This window comes from Megalobrama amblycephala, linkage group LG12 (assembly GCF_018812025.1).
Source record: "Megalobrama amblycephala isolate DHTTF-2021 linkage group LG12, ASM1881202v1, whole genome shotgun sequence".
Lineage (NCBI taxonomy): Eukaryota > Metazoa > Chordata > Actinopteri > Cypriniformes > Xenocyprididae > Megalobrama > Megalobrama amblycephala.
The window spans coordinates 33,556,032-33,576,302 of NC_063055.1; the positions used below are offsets into that span (position 1 = coordinate 33,556,032).

The window sequence follows — 20,271 nt, forward strand, 5'->3', positions numbered from 1 at the left end:
GCTTCTATCACATCCAAAGGCTTTTTGGCCTCCTCGAAAACCTCTCTTCATAAACACTGCATGAAAAAGGAGAACTGACAGTTATTTGAAGGAAACTTCTCATGCTCTGGCGATTTGCGCAGGGTTATTAGATATCGGATGTATGTTTCTCTCTCAAGCAGACAGAGGTCTGTAGGGATGTTTCACAGTCCATTAGTGTTACTGGACAGTAGAGTATGTCCGATCTGACAGCTCATCACCTCGTATTAAAGCAGCTATTGAGATGGCCATTTCTGAGATGTCAGCTAATGAGCTGCATCTCTGTTCTCATTCACTTCATATGTGCTTGGTCTCAGAGGATGCTGGTGTTCATAAACCTGCACACACAGGTCCAGTTTTAATGGCATTCTTGCTTCTTTTTCTCTCTCTCTCTCTGCCCACCTCCATTTTTAACTTTCTCCATATGTCTTCAGGATAAACAATCATTCCCCTAAATAAGGTTGGGAATTGCACTGACCTTGTAATTTTCTGTATTGGCCCCTCTCTCTGGAGAATAGAGGTCGCCCATGGCGAGAAAAGACAGAAAGGAAACACAGAAGCAAAGGTAGCAGGTATGGACGGTATCTTCTGTCTTCATGTCTGCCTTTCTCTTTCTCAAATCGCCATCAGTTCTCCTGTAATGAGTTGACTGTTGACACAAGATCCCTTTCAAAACCTAGAGAGCTATCTTGCTGTGTAATAGTGATAGATCGCTATCTTTTTAAATTGGCCATTTTAAGATTATTGCATGGTTCAATAACCATACCCACTTCATCAATTAACTGAAACTTTAACTCTCTCCCGTGTCAGTTCCAAAACCTACTTTAGTAGATAATGAAAACTCTGAGAACAAAACGGCCTCAAACGAAACATGATTTGGTAGGGTACTGAATGGACCTTAAAAATCGAAATGAGCAAATAGATCTTTTTCTGAAGTATTAAATGCTATCTAGGTAGGCATCTCACTTGTTTTTGGATCAAAGTTAATGTGTAGTTTTTTTTTTCGGTTAGTTTTTAGCCTGCTGCCTGTAAACTCGAATCCTCATTAATGTTCATTTTAGATGAATGCGGGTAATAAAAGTGAATGTGCAGCCCCAAACCTTCCCAGAAATCTCATTTACAGTAAGTCAGCTTTATTGCAATGTCATATATGCCTAAAGTGTTTAAAATGAAATTGAGCTCTAACTAATGAGCTTTAAATGGTTGCATTCATATTGCAGTGCTACTAAAGTAATAGGGATGCTGTTTATACATCACATGGGCCGTGACACCATTAGAATCTTCAGAGTAAACAACCTCATTCAGCTCTGTGAATCAGACTGTAAAGGCCAATTCACACTGCACTGACAGATGCCGACCAATGGCAACGGACACTTTTTCGGATTTGTCAGTTCAGTCATTCCAAACCTGTATGTTTTGAAGAAAATATTTAAGCTGCTCTTTTCCAAACATAAAGTGACCAAAAATAACAATGGAAAATGTTAAGCTATACAAATAATATATACAATAATGTTTGCATCAGAGTTTTGTTTGAAAAAAGTATTAACAACTCAACTAGATATTACAACAGGACTATATATTCTACTTTGTTATTAGTGTTGTAAGAAATACTCCAGCCGATTCTGCTATTGAAGTGTTTTCAGTACAATCTGTTCTTGTGTTTTGTTTTGGATGAGTTTGCCATGTCTTAATTCAGTTTCTTTTTTTTTTTGAGTCTGTTTCTATGGTTTTTCATTGATTAAGTTGAACACCTGTTGCTTGTTTCTTTGACTGGTTTGGTTTTGCAAATATTGGGCTTGCTATTGTCTTTGTTCCATCTTCATTGCGTTATGTTGGTCATTCTGTTAGTTATCTTGAGTATTTTGTTAATCTTGAGATTTAAAATAAACTTAAACACTATTGCAGTTACATCCATCTTTATTTTTCCTCTCTGCATCTACCAACTGTGACATAACCATTTGTTGAGACTGCTTTGCCTTTATTCAGACACTAGGTTTTCTTCCATTTCGATCCATCATTGTGGTATAATAACCTGGGCGTAAGTGGCACATAAAAAATAGACCTTTTTTAAATAAATTGGTTGTAACATGTCAATCAGACAAGCTTTCTCTGTTTACTGGGCGTTTCTCGGCTAGAATAAGCAGCAGTCAGTACCAGACTTTTTGACGCAAGACCAGCAATCCAACACCCCACTACTCACATATATAGCACTGAATAAATTACTACTCAAGCTGGTGTACAGTATAGCAAATGTGTGTTGTGATCAGATGACTTCAAAAGCACTCAGCTGCGGTTAGATGTCTTGTTACATAATATCAATGTCTGGAGCTTTATTTTTTAAATAAGCGTAGTGAGGCACAGAAACCCCACTTTTTATCTTAAACTTGCTATGCAAATGCAGAGATAGATTACACATTGGAGTCTGTACAATTTTACTATCTGTAAGATGGAGATCTATAGGATCCTCATCTGTCAAGTATACTACTATTATGCAATAAGCTATTCACCATTCCTAGCTAAACTTATAACAGATTACATTTGCAGAATGGTTTCTGATTATCTTGAAGGAAAATTAATAAATGACTAATTTTATTAATAATTACTGCAATAAATGAACAAATAAATAAATAAATGACCAAATCCCATTCTCAAGCTGCATTATGGTGTCAAAAGGGCTAATTTTATTGGTGTTAAAGGTGTCTGCTGTGTGGAATACATCAACACCTCATTATCAGCTCTTTTTTAACACATTGTCTTTCCTCAGAATGACAAGCAGGTTGTATCTCGAGCAAATCCTCACGCTAGAGTCTATTTTAAAGCAGCAGTCCTCTAGAGAGAAAGATCCTTGTTTGCCCACAGCCCATTAAGATGGCAGTGGATTATCTGAAGTACTGTGTGTTTCATTTTACATCAGAAAACATGCAGTTTGTGTAGTCCATGGAATGTATGTGCACACCTTATTGTTTCTTAATTGGGACGCTTCAGTGACCAGACCATGAAGCTATTGCTGACATACAGTACATCTGTTTACATCTCTTCAGTCCATCTTGTGTATGGGAGGAACGTTTAAGAAAAATGACAGTAAAATTTACAGTGAGTCCAAAGAGACAGTATTTAATAAAGCAATAAGCCATTTGAGGACGTGTGCCAAAGTGATTTTACCAGGGTATGGTCTTATTGGGCCTGAAACCCCCATAACTGTGAAAACACTAACACAGCCTCAAGTGGCCTGTATAATGGCAGTAACCACAGTTTAAAAAAAAAAAAAAAAGTTTGTTCAATGAACTTAATTAAATTAAGGAAAACTTTTCCACGCAATTACTTTAGTTTGGTACAGCAAGAAATAAAAACAAGCTCATTTAAACAAATAATGTTATGTTGAACCAATAACTTAATAAACTAAATTCCTATGTCAACTAGCAATAGCACATGTTAGTATGCTAAAGTCAATTTTGTTTATTATTATATACAATATAAAGGATGAGCAAGTAAGAAGAGTCTGATCTCAGAACTGGCTTTAGCACATTTATTGCTCAATGAATGACGAAATAGACATCAGGGTCCTCATGTAACCACCCACAAGCACCACTCTTCAGCACACTGGTAACCTCAAAACTCAAAAACATCTTCAACATAACTGAATATTAAACACTAGAAAGTATTTATTCTTTACTGAAAAACCTATAAAATAACACTTAATTTCAAAATTTACAGTCCCATGCATGATGGGAACTACAGATCCCCTGCCCAGTTAGTTATATCAACAAAAACGTTTTACAAATCTAAGTGAATTTAACCATAATTAATTAGTGACAAAATGTTCAAGAATTGTATTGCAACATACAAATGACAAATGACCCCAATAAGATAGTAAGAAGAGATCCCCACAAAGACAACTTCTTAAAAGTCATATATAATAATGTTTGACAAAATCTTAAAATAGTATGGCCCTTCCCTACACTATACCTAAACCTACCCGTCACAGGAACCTAACGTAATTTTAACATTCATATATATATATATATATATATATATATATATATATATATATATATATATATATATATATATATAACCCACAAAGTCAAACATTCCGTATCTTTCATACTTTGTGGGGTCTTTGTGGGACCCTACAAAGTTAATAAATACAAGTTTTAACTCCATGCATTTGTTCCTTTACAAAGAAAAAAGCTTATCATTTATTAATGTACTCTTAATGCATTGTACCACTCATAATGTCAAATAATACAACCTAATTGTTGTATGTTCTCGTAATAATTGCGAGGAACATGGAACATCCACACAATGTATTGATTTGAACCTTCTAGTGTGTAGTTATTTCACCAGCTAGCAAGCTGTTGAAGATGTGTCTCTAGATAAATAAATGCTGTAGGTAATAGGATTGAGGCTCGCTAGATGATGTAACTGCTTTTTAATTGCATTCCTTAAGTTGTGGGCTCTGCCTGTACTATCTGTGTTCAATAAGTATGATTCTGAACTGGATAGCAGCAACACTGGTTTATAAGGAAGAATTCCTGCAATACAACAATAGTGATTTATGAATTTGATTTCTTTTTCAGTTGTGTTCTGGGAATATTGGCTTATTTTGTACTGGGAACATTGATATTCTGCTGTAAAATCACCATAAGGCATTTAAGTGCTTATTTTTCATATTTATAGTACAGAGTACAGACACAAATATACACCGTTAGCTTCTTCAGTGTGTTTCAGTTCAGTTCTAACTTTAAATTTAAAAGCATATTAAGCTGAGAAAAATCATTCCACTTGCTAATTTGAAAAAGATAATCGGTGAAGCATGGAACATGATGGGACATGCTGATGAGACGGCATTCAGCAGAACAGGATTGTGATAAAGATCCAGGACTGGCACAAAATCAAGCAATAATGAATGATGAATGATCATTCACATTCATTCACATAAACATACACACACCTAAATGGGGACATACAATATTGTTTTCATGTAAATTACAATAGACCTAGCCCAAACCCTAACTCTCAAAGAAATCTTCATTCAAATTCAGAAAATATATAAATCAGTTAATTTAATTTGCCAACACAGTGCATTCATTTTTGAAGCATTTTTCACTCCCTCTGTCATATTTGCATGTGCATTAGGCTTTTCTGTGATTTTTACATTATATTGAGTTGAAATTTTCAGACTGCCAACTTAAGAAATGCAAACTTACATCTTGGCAAAACAGCATTTTGTACAGAGCTTCTTTTGTTATGTCTGAACACCCATGAGACTCACTTTAACTCTTATGTAATGTTTGGCCTCTGTGCACATATGCCAACATATTTACAATAACATATGGAGTAGATAAACTATAATATAAAATATAAATGTGCAGAAAGTCACCTGGATAAACAAATAGTTCTCTTAATCATAAAATTAAATGCATAACATGCTTTATAAAGTGTGATTTAAGACATGCAATCACCACATACATGTAGGCTAAACTACTGTGGATGAAATGGTGTTAAGAAATGTCACAGTTAAAGATGAGGGCATTAGAGGCAGGGTGAAATAACTACAAATTACAGCTGCTTCATAAAAATAGCATTCTTTTATTGCTTGCTTGCAGTGCCTGTTCATTATAAGGCTATAATGGCTCCTTATGATTGCTGGACACTTTTCCGGTGCTGTTTTATTGTTCTGACTGCATGTAAATGCTCATACACACAGTATGATTCTGCATAATGGTTGAACAGAACACAGCTGGGTACCTTAAACCTCCTGTGTGTTGTGTTTATAACTGCATTATGCGATATGAGAATATTTGAGGGCTACTTTCTTTTTGGATCTTCTGCATCTTCACATTGCATTCCTATTTTGCACTATTTTACATGTATGTATGGGATAAAATATTTTATTTTATTTTTTTCAAATGTGGAAATCATATTACAAATCATAGTTTTGATTTATTTTATTAAATTATTATTAAATGAATTGGATAACAAGTGCTAGTGATGAATTTTAGGAATTCAGTAGTTTTCTGGTATTAGTTGGTTTCACCTGGTTAGATAAAATTTCAGAAATCAACATTTTAAAAGATTTTTTACAACCTCCTGTAAGGTAACTTTCAATTCCTTAGTGAGCCATGTTCATAAAGAATAAAGCTGAGTGTCTGAGCTTGACCTGAGCATATTTCTGAATATCTGGTATATACAGTATTCTTCCTAAAATTACAACATAAATTATTACTTTTTTTTTTTTTTGTATTGGCTGTTAAAAAGGTGTTTTACAGAAATAGCCTTACTATTAATATTTTCACATACTCATTTTTTTTTTTAATAGATGTGTATGGGATTTTTGACTTTCCCTTGGGGATTTTATATATTATCTGGACTCCTGCAGCATCATGCCTTCTCCAACTCAATCACACTACAATAAAGTCTATACATGTTTATCTTTTGGAAAATGACATTCTTGACCATGCAGTTTGTGCGTTTGTGTCTTCAGTATAATTTAGATTTTCTAAAATAACTGAGTTCAGAATAAAATCTCTGTCAGAGCAAATATTTACACCTCTAATGTTCTAAGATACTGAAACGCCAGTAAATTCTCTACCGAGGTGCGATAGAGAAGGGAAAGCTGTGATTGAAGGTTAAATTGAAGTCATTCAAGGAAATGTGTAAATCAAGCTACCTCATTTTCTCATCCATGTGTGTCGCTAGACACGTTGACTGCAAGCTCTTTGTATACTGAGAATTCAACATGGACTGAAAACCTGGCCTTGAAATGTATGTGTGGTTCAATAGTCACTGCTTGCCTTTTAATAGAAGAACAGTTTGGATCCTGCTGTTTATTTTTCACATTCTTCACATGTTCGTTGTCATTCCGAGAAAAAAATTCACAGTGCATTGCTTTTAATTCAAAGTCTATGATAAATGTGGCTTTAGTCAATAAATGAGTGGATGTAGAATTGTGTAGTGTTGTAATGTCTGTAAAGATACTATACTGATTTTTTTTTTTAAGATGATAATTCAATTTATTGATTTTTCAGACACTGATTTTGCCAAAGCAACCAGTTTCATCATGTGAGATCCCGGAAAATCAAATCAATGACCTTGGTGTGGCTAACCATGCGCTACCAAGTAAAATCTCAACTATCTATACTCAAGGTGCAATTAAAAATAGGATGCGAATATAAATAAGAATATTATTAAAGGTTGTATAGACGTTACAGACCCTTATTATCATAAACTTATTTTATTTCTTTTTTTTAGTAGGTTGGGTTTGTGCTGGTGACCAACATTATTAGTTTGTGAATTTGAGCTACAGCAAGTAACTGACTTGCCTTGAAGGGACTGTGATAAAACCGCTGTCAAGTTATTGCCATACCTCATTGAATTAGTTCAACCAGGCAAGCAAACACTTAAATGTCTTTGTAATCCATATTATTGATTATATGAATTAGAGAACTAATGAGCATGAAACAGCGACTTGGCAGAACACAATCAATCTGATGAGCCGTAGCGTTGAGCACTGAGCTCTGCCTTATCAGCTGAACATAACAGCATCACATCACTCTGAGACTCGCTCCAGCCGCGGGCTGATCCTCACGCTAGGGATGTGTGCAAACCCTATTACGCTGACAGACTCAATGTGTGTGGCACCATCCTAAATTAGCCTGTTCTCTCCGAGAGAGAGCAATTACAGTAAACGCCCAAATGACTTGTGCTACAGGAAGGCCAAGGGGACCCCATTCAAACCTGAAGCACTATTGCACTCTTCACCTATAGTCAGTCCATTGCATTTGGACTTGTCATCACCATAAATAGCATTGCTGATAAACGACTGTTTCAAAATATTAAAATCAATAGATTTTCACAAAGCTAATGATGTAAAGACCATAATCATAGTTTATTCGCCTTCGAGTCAACAAAATCCCCAATCTATTTTACATTAATAAAACAGGATGTATATGGACAGGGTTTGATTGTATGCATCAGGAATTGACTGGATTAAGTGGGTTTTACCAAACTCCCTTTAAGGCAAGTAATTTCACTTGGAGACCATCTTTTAAATGCCTCTCAAATTCTCCAAAGCTGTTCACCAAGCTTATGATTAAACTTCATATTTGAATTCATTAAAGGGATAGGAGGCAAGATCTGCTTGATTACAAACATTCTTCCAAATATCTTCCTTAGTCTACAGCAGAACAAAAAAATGTATACAGGTTTGGAACAACTTGAAGGTGATTAAATGATGACAGAATTTTCATTTTTTGTTGATCTCTTTAATGAAATCTGTCAACAACTGCCTCATAAATTTTGTTTCTAGATGCTCAGATTCCAGATTAACATAGGTGGACATGAACTTGAAAAATGGTGTGTACTGACATCTTTCCGCGATTGAAACAACATTCCTTATGATGTTCATTCATGTTTATTTGATGCTATAAATGAACTAGTAGGAAGAGATGATCAGTTCACGAGCCGCTTGAACTGGGGCGCTACAGCGATGTCACGACACATTAAAGAGAAACAAAATGGTACTTACTGTTTAAATTGACAAAATTTGAAATTTGAGATATCAAATTGTTTCATATCAAAAGTAACCTGCTCAGTCTTGTCTGTTGACACGTTGTCAGTGTCCTCTTTGCTCCGCGATGTATTTTTCACTGCGTGAGAACACCACAAAATGGGTTGAAAAATATGAAGGACTGGTGATGTCAGCCAAAAAACAGTAGTCGGTACTAGTTTCTAGATTATGAAGACAAACATTTTTCTTTGGAAAATTGTGCATTGATGAATTATTCATTACAGGATCAGGAAAGTGTTTTAGGATTCAAATTTCATGTTGACTTTAATAGTTAAAGTAGATTCTTGGGGCACTTACGCTAACGCTCACTTTTATTTTATTGCCTTCTTCCTTGTTTCCACTGAGAAACAGGCCAAAGATTAAATTAAAGCAGAAAGAACATGTTCCATTTCTTCCATTTGTGCACCACGTGGAATAGAATGAGTCCACTCGTTGTTTCTGTGAAAAATGAGACCAGGGTCATTGTCTCATGTTCAGATTCAGGGTTAAGATCACAATCTCTTGAAATGGAGAATTGAGGATCCTTCTAGGTCACACTGCTTTTTTTAATGAGTGTATAGCTGAGAAAGTCAGGTGAGGAAGTCTCATTTCCATATTTGTCTTTTAAAGGAATAATTCATCCCAATATAAAAACACTGTCATCATTTTTAACTCCCATGTTATTCCAAACCTGTATGACCTCCTTTCTTCTATGGAACACAAAAGTACATGTTTAGAAGAATGTTCATGCTGCTCTTTTCCCAGTATATGCTCGTTAGAAAAAAAAGAGCAAAACCCCAAAAAGCATACATTTACTTACAATTCACTGTAGTTTACACTAGTGGCTGTAAAGCACCAATAACTTTTCTTCCTTTTCACACAAATTATGATTGCAAGGCAAATTTTCAGGTAATAAAGACTTTTTCATGATTCATAAACTAATACATTTTGACTTTTGCATCAGCTTCATATGTATGATTTTTCTGATGTAACTTGCACAGTAGTTCCCCTGGTTCAAAATTTTGAGAGCGTAAGTGCACCAGTTCTGAGAAACATGATTAAAAGAGCTCAGTAAAAGATCCCAAAGACTTTTGTAGAAGCAAGCTAAAATGTTTTTTCAGAAAATGCATTTTTATTTCAATTTGGTTTATCTAAATGCATTGGTTAGGTTTTAAGTAGGGTTTAGTGTAGGTGCTGCATTATTTTCCAAAATGATAGAGCGTTAACCTTTTAGCGCTACTCACCGGACTTACCGAACTGCCACGAAAGGTACAGCAACCAATGAAGTAAAACATTACTAGATTCATGTTCAAGCTGAACACACTTTTAGCTCCACTCACTGCATATTTCACTTCTGAAAGTGTCACAAAACATGCAAGAAGCAATGTAATATCATTTTACAGAACTGGCCCCACAGGTATGATTTTCCAATGAGCCTGCATTGTCCTTTCCGTACAATAAAAGTATATAGTGACCTGGGGCTTTCAATTTCCAAACAATGACATAAAAGCACAATAAAATTACCATAAAAACCGTCCATACGGACAATATTTCACATTTTCTTATGTTATATGCTAGTTTTGTGTGAGGCACAGATTGATATATAATTTGATATTCTTGGAAATTCTCTGTTGTGCCATATCTGTCAAGTCTCATTCACACTTTCACATATTCATTTACATTTACATTTATTCATTTAGCAGATGCTTTTATCTAAAACGACTTACAAATTCAAACTTTATACCTGAAGACAAGTTGACGTCAATGACAGATTTGACGTCAATGATGGCACATTTCACTTGGTGTTTCGTAACCAATCACATATGAGAGCTACAGAAGAGAGTTGTTGTTTGTTTTTTTTTCCTTCATTGACAAAAACTGAACATCCAATAGTTTTGGGGTCATGTGTCAAGAGCTGCTGCTAATGTACCTAATGTCATTTTGCCAACAGATATTAAACACCAAAGGACAAAGAACCTAGAATATTTTTTTTTAGTCTGACATATATTCATTTAGGTGTCAGAATGAGTTAGTGTGTCACTTTTTCATTTTGTTTTGCCGTTTTTGATGAGAAAACCAAAAGATTTTCTTGCATTTATGTGCAATAAAAAGATTTTAATCTACTAGTAACATTGACACTATACGCAACTACATAAACGTTAAGGCATACAAATACGCATTGCGACCAATTTTAACAGAGGTAATTTGTATATAGAAACCTTAAAAGTACAGTACTGTAGCATAAACAGCCTATTTAATTCTAAAAGTATGAGAGAGGGTGTGAAATGGTAATAAAAGGCAATAAAAGTGTAGCAAATGATCCCTTTATGTGCTCCATGTTTGACTCCTGCTCTAATTCATTTAGTTTTTTCAGTTCAGCATTCACCTTTCTGAAGTAGAGGTCACAGAAATGTGGGCGTAAATCAGTGGTGCTCATATGTCTTCTCTCGGTTCTTTCTCCCCTGAAAAGTATTGTTGCAGTGGCAGTGTCGTGTGTATGTGTTTGTGTGTGTTTTGTAATTGCCCAGGTCTTCCCCAGAGTTCCAATTAGCATTTATATCTGTGAAACAGGTATGACCCAGGGGTTTGACAAAAACTGATGATGGTGGTGAGACCACAAACTGGCTGCTGAATGCAAGAAAATACTACCAGTATTATCATCACAACCTATTACAGCTTGGTATTTAATATTAACATCATGTTGGCAGTAACAATATACTCTCCATGTGGTCCATCTACCTGTTCAAGTAGGTGCAGATAATTGATAAATATATGGTTTCCATTATTGATTTATTTATGTTTTGAAGAGGCATATTATATTATCTAGGATGTAAATGTTGTAATTCTGTGAATACACATCAGCACTCAACAGAAAGTGGTCACACATCTGTGGTGTGAAGGTAACAGTGATTTTAACTAGATTAGATTACATTTTCTGGAGAAAAATGGAGTGCTGCTTGGCCATTCAAAATCCACTTCCACAATTATGCATATCCTGATTTCACTGAGTTAGATGCGTTCCTAATTCAAAATATTTTGTTGATTCAGCAACAATATTCCTGTCTGAAAATTTAGTCCTAACCATATCCCTACCCCTACCCCTAAACCTAACCTTACCCATAAGTTATTGCATTGTGTTGATTGTTGTCGACTGTGTTGTTGCCTCTCGTCGGCTGCGTCTCGGCCAAAAAGCTTAGTTTGAACATACCAAAAGAACTAAAGGCGACTGTCAACTAGCATGTCCATTCTTCACCTTCGTCTAAGTACGTAAATATCTGTCTATATCAGCAGGTATGAATAGTCTATTTTCGTCATTCAGAAAGGGAAACCGAAACTAGGAATGCAGATATACAAACCGTAAACAAAGCAGCGCTTGCTTACCATTTTGAATATCAATCATGCTGATCGCTTTCTTCATTCCAGTCAGCTCATTTTATTATGAAAATATTTGTGCATTCGAATGCTCCAGACTGTTCTCCAAAAAAAACGACCCTATAGGTCATTTTTCAAGCACCTTATTACGACCTATATTTACGTTTTAAAGTCATGCCCCCTCTAGTTGGCGTAAAAATAATGACAGTGTGCTCAGGTAAGAAGAAGTAAAATTACAACAGCCTTCTGTCTGTACCGTCTTGTCTTCTTTGCTCACTTTCATCAGTTTCGCCCAGACGGTGTCAGACTAGAGCCAACAGTGCAGAACACACCAAAAAACTAATCTTACCGACCCTCAAAAGACAGCCCAACATTGCCTGATGGCCGACCGTCGGTTTGGTGCGTCCCTGCCTTAAACTTGACAAACTGTAAACTTGTCCCCCAAATCAGATTGGTTGATTGGAATGTTGTTCCAGCATCAAAAAAGATGCTGATCCGGAACATGTTGTACTTGGTGGAATCAGGTTCTGTGTAGGGCATTGTGGGTGATTTCTATTCAGTTGATAGAGTGTTGCTAGGTGGTTTGTTCAAATCTCTTATGTGCAATTATAAAAGTGATGCTTGCCTTAGCCTAAACATTTTTGTAACAAGGAAACTAGTTAAACGAATACTTTACCCAAAGATATTCTGAGAAATGTCTCAACAATGGAAGTTAATGGTCACCCAATTGTTTGGTTACAAACAATCTTCAAAATTTCTCCTTTAGTGTTCTGCAGAAGAAAGCCATAGGTTTGCAATATCACAAGATTTAGTAAATGTTGACCAATTTTTAATTTTGGGGTGAAAATATCCCTTTAAAATTATTGTAACTAATGACTATAGTTCAAACTTTAAATTCATCCAGTGCGTCTAGTATCATGTCCATATATTTCTCCACCTTTTCATCTCTTCTCTTTCTCTGTCCATCTTTCCATCATCCCCTTTTGATCCGCCACGTATATCTTGTCTTTGCTCACAGGACTGTTACGTTATTCTGTCAGTGCAGATCTTCACAGGTCTGCTAGCCGATCTCAGCTCTATGGCCGTAACTCTTCAAGCCCCAGAGGACATTTCTTGCTGAACTCTTGTCCATCAAAGGATGTGCTTGGGCAGAGTAGCGCTGACCAGCCAAGCCTCATTCTCTTACATGTAATGCTGTCACACGTGACCCTTGCCCTACAGTGTGTGTCCACTCTCTCTGATCATCTCTTGCCTTTGATGTAGTTATTTTGAAGAACTAGAATGTAAAAATGTCCCCCTCAGAGAGTCCTGCTCGCAAGGTAATACTTTTTCAAAGTTCAGGAACTTTTGTGGGTGGGACTTGGGCGCTAAACATGCTGATTGGTTGACTCCACGCAGCATTTTATTTCAACCACCAATTTTAAAAGTATATTTTGGTGCGTTCAGTAAGTGTTTTTTTCAACTCAGTAAGACTGTTTTTCAAATCAACAATAGATTAAAAAAAAAATGCGACTGATGGACCGACGATGAGGTTCAGGCTTTATGAAGCTTATATGTGGAGGACCAAATCCAGCGGGAACTGGAGAGTCTTGCACAGTCCTTCATCACCGGAGTTAATCTTCACGATACTTTAGACCATGATTAGACCGTGATGGAAATGCAGACAGGAACAGGTCATTCAATCAATTAATCAAATCAATATATACACACACTTGGTCTAAAGCAGTTTTTGAACTTGTAAAACTTGTGTACTTACATGACTTATTTCTTGTATTTGGCACAAATAAATAAATAAGTTGTTTTGTATTGACCCAGAGTTCAAAGAAAGAATAAAGCATGTACTGTGAGATGTTTTTTCACTGCTTTTTCCAACTGCTATCCAAGTCTACATCCAAATGAAGTGAAAAGTAAATCAATAATTGCTAAACAGGTTCATATCTTTTCATTATTCTTATTTCCTTCGTTGTGCATTCTATATGCATGACAAGCATATAAAAAATTGAGATGAATATGAATGTAAAGAACCTGTTTAATTTAACCCCAGTGCCTGGGGATAAGCACTGAGTTATGTTGGATCATTCTTATTTATCCGGCACAGTGAGCATATTTAGTCTTTGTCTGTAGTTTATCAGCTGTATCAGCTTCCGTGGAACCCGTATAAATATTACAACATTGCCAGCCAGAGGCTCTTTAACCGCTCATTATATGATAATGCAGCTTTGAAAAACAATGCCCAGCTTTTCAATGTTGGGGGAAATACAGGTCAGGTTGTCACCAAATGTGTCTCATTTTGGCTCTTCTGGAAGATAATCTACTGAATCTAAGCTTTAAGATAAAATCATCCTGGTGAAAGACGCTATTGTTCCCTTTCGTCTGTTCTTTTCACTTTTCTTGATCCCTTATCTTCCTGTAGAGGCTGTGAACCTATAGGATCCATCGCCAGCAACTTTAGCACACACCCAGGTCTATTATAGATTGATTCAAACCGCATGGAGGAGGTAATACCCAATTCAGATTTAAAGGATTTAGAAATGGCCTCTGAAATGAGATGAGGATTATGGAAACTCAGTGATTTTTTGATAGGTGATATTTTAGGAAACTAGATGGTTACACTTTATTTCGATGGTCCACTTTAGAAATTCTGCAAACTGTAAGTCATTTTGCAACTACATGTCAACTAACTCTTAGTAAACTGTTAGGATTAGGGTTAGATTTAGTCTCAGCCTCATACGTCATGCCCACCGACTGCTGGCTGAAAGTCTGACAGTCCTTGGCCATTGAAAGCTGAGATGGAGTCCAGACCTTCTCTGACTGGTAGTTGATATGTAGTTGCAATGTTACTTATAGTTAATAGAATGTCTAAAGAATGTCTGTATCTTTAAAATGCATGCATTATAAAGCAACTGCCATTCTAGTGAATGTAGTTATAAAGGGTTAGTTCACCCAAAATGGAAATTCTGTCATCATTTACTCACCCTCATGTTGTTCCAAACCCATAAGACTTTCGTTCATCTTCGGAACACAAATGAAGATATTTTTAATGAAATTTAAGCTTTTTGTTGTTCCTCCGTTGACAACTATGTAACTACAACTTTGATGCTTCAAAAAGTTCATAAACAGATCATAAAACTAATCCATGTGAATTGAGTGGCTTAGTCCAATTTTTTTTGAAGATACTCGATCGCTTTATATGATGAACAGATTGGATTAAGGCTTTTATTCACATATAAACATTCACCAACGCTGACATCAGTTGTGGTAAACGGAAGCTCAGGCATGTTCACTTGACGTGTGAGAACCTGTGAGGTTCGTTGTCGTGTGTTATGCAGCACTTTTGAGCTTACGCAAGAGGTTTGTTTTCGCGCATCAAGCAGTTTCGGTTGAGCTTCTGTTTATATTTGCTGATTAATGTTTATGTTTGAATAAAAGCCTAAATTCAATCTGTTCATCATATAAAGCGATCGTGTCTCTTCTAGAAATTTTTTACTAAACCGCTCAATTCATATGGATTAGTTTTACCATCTCTTTATGAACTTTTTGAAGAGTCAAAGTGGTAGTTGCATAGCTGTCTATGAAGGGACAGAAATCACTCAGATTTCATTAATATATTTTCATTTGTGTTCCGAAGATGAACGAAAGTCTTACGAGTTTGGAACAACATGAGGGTGAGTAAATGATGACAGAACTATCCCTTTAAGTACCTTTTCAGATGTTTTTGTAATTAAAAATGAAACACGATATATGCACTTTATCCAGTGCATTTAGTCAAAACTGTTTGTCATCAGTTAAGTTAACAAAGAGCTATGCAAAGTGGTGTTTTCAATGCACAGATGGTCCAGTTCAGTACAGTGTGCCTGTTCCTTCCTGATGGTCTCTTCTGACCTACTTTCTTTGAGCTAAGGGTGATTCCCATAGGCAGACTGCTGGAGCTGTCAGAACCACGGACAGCTCCTGAGCACAGCCGCACGCTCTTACTGCACTTCTCCTGGGCTTTGCTTTCCATCTTTAGAGTAAACGCATCCGAGCATTCTGCGTTCATTTAAAAGCAGCAGCAGTCAAAAGTGCACTCGTTCTGTTCTTGTGGTTATTATAAGTGAAACTTGGGGATTTCTGAGTCAACGTCGTCTTCTTGACACCATCCAATACCCTTCTTTGTATCTTTTTGTTTCCTGCCCTGTTCTAGTTAAGAGCCATACATGTAACATATGGGATCAGTCTTCTATTTGTGGTTTGTGGTGGATAAAGCTTTGGTGATAACATCTCAGATAGAGGCAAAATGATTGCCTTTGACAAGATCAGAGTGCTGTTTGTTAGGATCTCTTTTTCACTATATAGTTGTCGTGACAGGACAAAAGGTGTCATTTCTTTGCTGTCATGCCAGATTTCTATGGCATGAAGGTAAACTACGTATTTTAATTTTGAATTTTGTAAAACCACAATTGGACTTAGTATTTGGAAAGAACAAAAGCTACTTTTGTTAACCCTGTATTTGAAGCTAGTATTGTGCATTCTAGAGCTGTATGCCTTCAACTGCACTTTGGAATGTTTAATGCATTTAATATTTTCATAAATAATTACATTCAGAGTAATAATGCATTATTAATGCATATTATATATAATGCATAATATATTTATTGCAATTTTCAAGGTGTTGATCATGTGTTTTATACTCTTTAATGTATAACTATGAACAGGTATCTGTTATTACAAGTGGTAATATGAATCATAATAGATTAGAATTCTTTGTTAGAACATGCAGCTTAATAATGTGTATTATAAGGAATTATGAATGCATTATAATGCATTAAGGAAAGCTTTATTCTGCAGTGCATAACATAAACAGGCTTTAAGTAAAATGTTAATTTATTCTTAATTTTTAAGATGCAGAAAATATGGTTTCAATAACAGCTCTTTTTAAATACATAATACAGATCTAATTTACAATCTACTTTTAAGCTTCTGACATTTAAATAAAAAATGATTATGACATCTGATGCAATAAATGTCTCCCCCCAAAAAAGATTAATGTTCTAAACCACTTTATCATTGACATAAAATTGCATTAAAATTCAGTTTGTCTCTGTCTTCTGTAAGGTTTTTATTGTATTCTACAATCAAATTTGATGGATTATGCAAAACTGTATAAGTGATTTGTTTCTTGGTGCCTTGTGTATTATGCATCATTGCATCATAAGTGCACTGAAATGTTTCAAAAATTTAAAGTGATTTTTTTTTCTCTCTCTCTCCATTGTCTGGAAAGCTTTTATATGATGCATCCAACCCATGTTTAGCAGACAAAAAAAAAAAAAAAAAAAGGCGACTGATGAGTCTCATTGTCATGCCATTCAGGGAAAACTTATTTGATGCACTTCAAAGAGTTCATTCTTTACATGCTTTTATCATTTTATGTAGTTTTACCTAGATTGTATGCAGTTGTTTTTCATTTCACTTAAAGCAAAAATATTAATTTTGTCATGAGTTACTGACCTTGATGTCGTTTCAAACCTGTATAACTTTTTTCTTCTGTGAACGCTAAAGAATTTTAACTTCACTTTCATCTGTTCATCACACAAAGCACCGCATTCTTGAAATATAGTGAATATAGACTGTTTATGGTGCTTTTTGTGCTTTTTCTTCTTTTTGGAGCTTGACAGTCATTACTATGAAGTGTATGAATTGTATACAACAGAGCTATAAGGTATCTTCAAAAGTTACATGTTTTTTTTGTGTTTGACATACAAATATCAGTATACAGGTTTGGAACAACATGACCAATTAATGATATAATATTTCTAAAATTCCCTTCTATTTCCTTCAATCTTCTATTCTTCCTGCCCTCTTCATATTCTTCTGTGTCCCTGGTTTCCCTTCACCTGTGTTTTCGAAGCTTTCTTTCCTTTGCAGACGCACCCATTCACTCTCGCCGAGCAGAGCAGCGCTAAATAAAACATGAGATGGAGACAGAGACACTCCACTTCTGCAAATCACCTCATGCTACTCCATCTCTCTTTGTTTTTCTTTGTCTTTCTCTCTCTTGGCATTTAAGTTTACTGGTCCTTCCTTGGCCTTCTATATTAAATTACTCACTGGTATACCAGCATCCTTTTTAAGGCGATAAGGCACCACTGAACCGGCCGCACACGTGGCTCTGCTTTCTGAGCGGGCTCTTCTCGTACTCTCATCAGCGTGTGGAGGGAAAGAGCACTGGATGAGAGGGAGGAGGAGGCAGAGAGAGAGATAAAGCAAGGGAGGGAGAAGCAAAGAAAAGAATCAAAGCAGAGAGACAGGAGCAGATGCTTTGGTTCCCAATCTTTAGGATGAGACACAAGAATATGAGTATACTGCTATTCTCCTCTGGAAAAGCAGCTCATGGGATTGTTCTCCTGAAGAGCAGCATGCATCTCGCCACCTATTGTTAGCACATGGAGGCTTCTCAGTTTGAATTATGGAGGATTTTAGCAATATTAGGAGTCTCAGTCCGGAGAAAGGTAAGCTTTCACACTCTATTATTTCTTTTGAGAACAAAAAGAGTGATTTTGAGTAAAGAGGCTAATAAGAAATAAAAAAATGGTGGATGTTTTTAAGTAGGAGTTCTTCTGGACACCTCTCTCTTTCTCAAGGGAGGATTTTTGTCTTCAGTGTAATTTCCCATTTTATCTCATGATGTCCCTGCGGTCCACACCATAAAGCCTGTGTAAATGTGCTCTAACGTTGTGTGTCTGATTTTGTTTGCACTATTCCAATGCCAAATGCACAGAAAAAACATTCTGGATCTTCTGTGGATGCACTGTAAAAAGTGAACACGTGCAGCCTTATGGAGCTATTTTTGCTTGTTGTGACCCTTAAAAAAAGACTTTGATTAGTGAAACATGATTCAGTCATATAAATTAATATTTGTGACTTGAATAAAACCAGTTAGATTATACCACATAAAGCACATTTCTAGGTTAACTGACAAAACATTATTTACAGTGCCTGTGTGCATTGCTTGTTTGAGATTTTCTCCCAACTCCCAAAGTTACATTGAATGAAAGTGGTTTTATATTGGGCAAAAATTTGATGAGTGTGCTGGTTAAAGCATGAGATGAGGAATAATGCCGCAATATCATTTTAATCATATCACCATAGGAATATGAAAAACAAAAGCTTCAGCAAGCCAAGCGAAACTCAGTTTTGGAGAAATAAAAGAGTTGATTTATTCAGGGATTTTCATAGATAAGTTTAACAAAGCATGCAGTTTTCTAGACCAGATGAATTTGCAATTAGATCTCAGGCATCTGTGTGCAACAATGGTCACCTAATGACATCTCAGTAGGTTCTATGAGGTCTTGATTGTTAATTGGAAATGTAATTACAGTATAACATAATAGCAGTTGCAAGTACTGTTGTAAACATAAAAGCAGTCATGAGCATAAGTTTAAACAAAATAATAATCATAAGCAAAATTGCAAATATAATCATCAGAATAATCAAAATCAAAAAATAATTACAACCATAATTGGAATTGTTACCATAACGGCAATTGTAACAGCAATTGTTCCGTAAGCGTAAAAACATGTTAAATGACTCCAGATTTCTGTAGTTATGCATTAATTTCCTTTTTTTCTATTTTTACAGAAACAAAAAATGTAAAATATTAATGAACATTTTATGTAAAATTACACATTATTATGTAAAAATACAGCAAATTTTCTAAATAATTTGAGATCAGTGCAACAAAACTGTAGAAAAGAAAAAGCCAAATATAAAATCATTCTGGCATACATTGTTGATAGATTTTTCTCCTTACTGAAGTGCTGCGACTGCAGTGTTTCAAAGTAACCTATCTGTGATGCTCTAATGGTGCACACTATGAACACTTGCTTAAACAATACTGCAAGCATCATCACCTTGCACAAAACCAATCCAAAATAGAAGTGCTCTGACATCCTGAAGTTTTGAGCACCCTTCATCTTTTTAACGCATACCCACTGCTTCACATCCTACTGTCACGCTTTCTCAAGATTCCTTAGCATGTACCTGTGGCCCTTGCCAGGTTCCTGTCAGCTGCATCTGCACAATGTGGTCATGGCGTTACTCCAGTCTGAAAAACAGAAGCTGCTTATGGACTGTTTCTCTGATTATGCTTCCATTACTGACAGATTTTCGAACACTCTGCTGATGCCTGTGTTTTCCCTTTGAGGGTCTATTAAATATAAAATGCATTATTTTGCACTACATAGAGTTTACATCTCACTGTGGCAGGACATGCAGTATTATCTTTCTTGCTCTTATGTTTTCATTTGAAATCTTTAGTCCTCTTTTTTTAAATAATTGATCACATGGGATTA

General features: G+C 35.7%; 1 protein-coding gene across 7 annotated transcripts in view; it reads left to right on the top strand.

Annotated features, from left to right (window-relative positions):
* plch2a (phospholipase C, eta 2a) overlaps positions 1 to 20,271 on the top strand; it is a 168,263-nt gene that overhangs the window by 79,765 nt on the left and 68,227 nt on the right. The window contains exon 1 of one of the 7 annotated variants that reach the window (XM_048210749.1): positions 17,830 to 18,429. The exons of the other annotated variants lie outside the window; for them this stretch is intronic. Within the exon in view, the coding sequence (XP_048066706.1) occupies positions 18,387 to 18,429 (43 nt within the window). The 5' untranslated portion in view covers positions 17,830 to 18,386. Of the gene's footprint in view, positions 1 to 17,829; positions 18,430 to 20,271 lie in introns of those variants that run through there. 7 annotated transcript variants of the gene reach the window in all.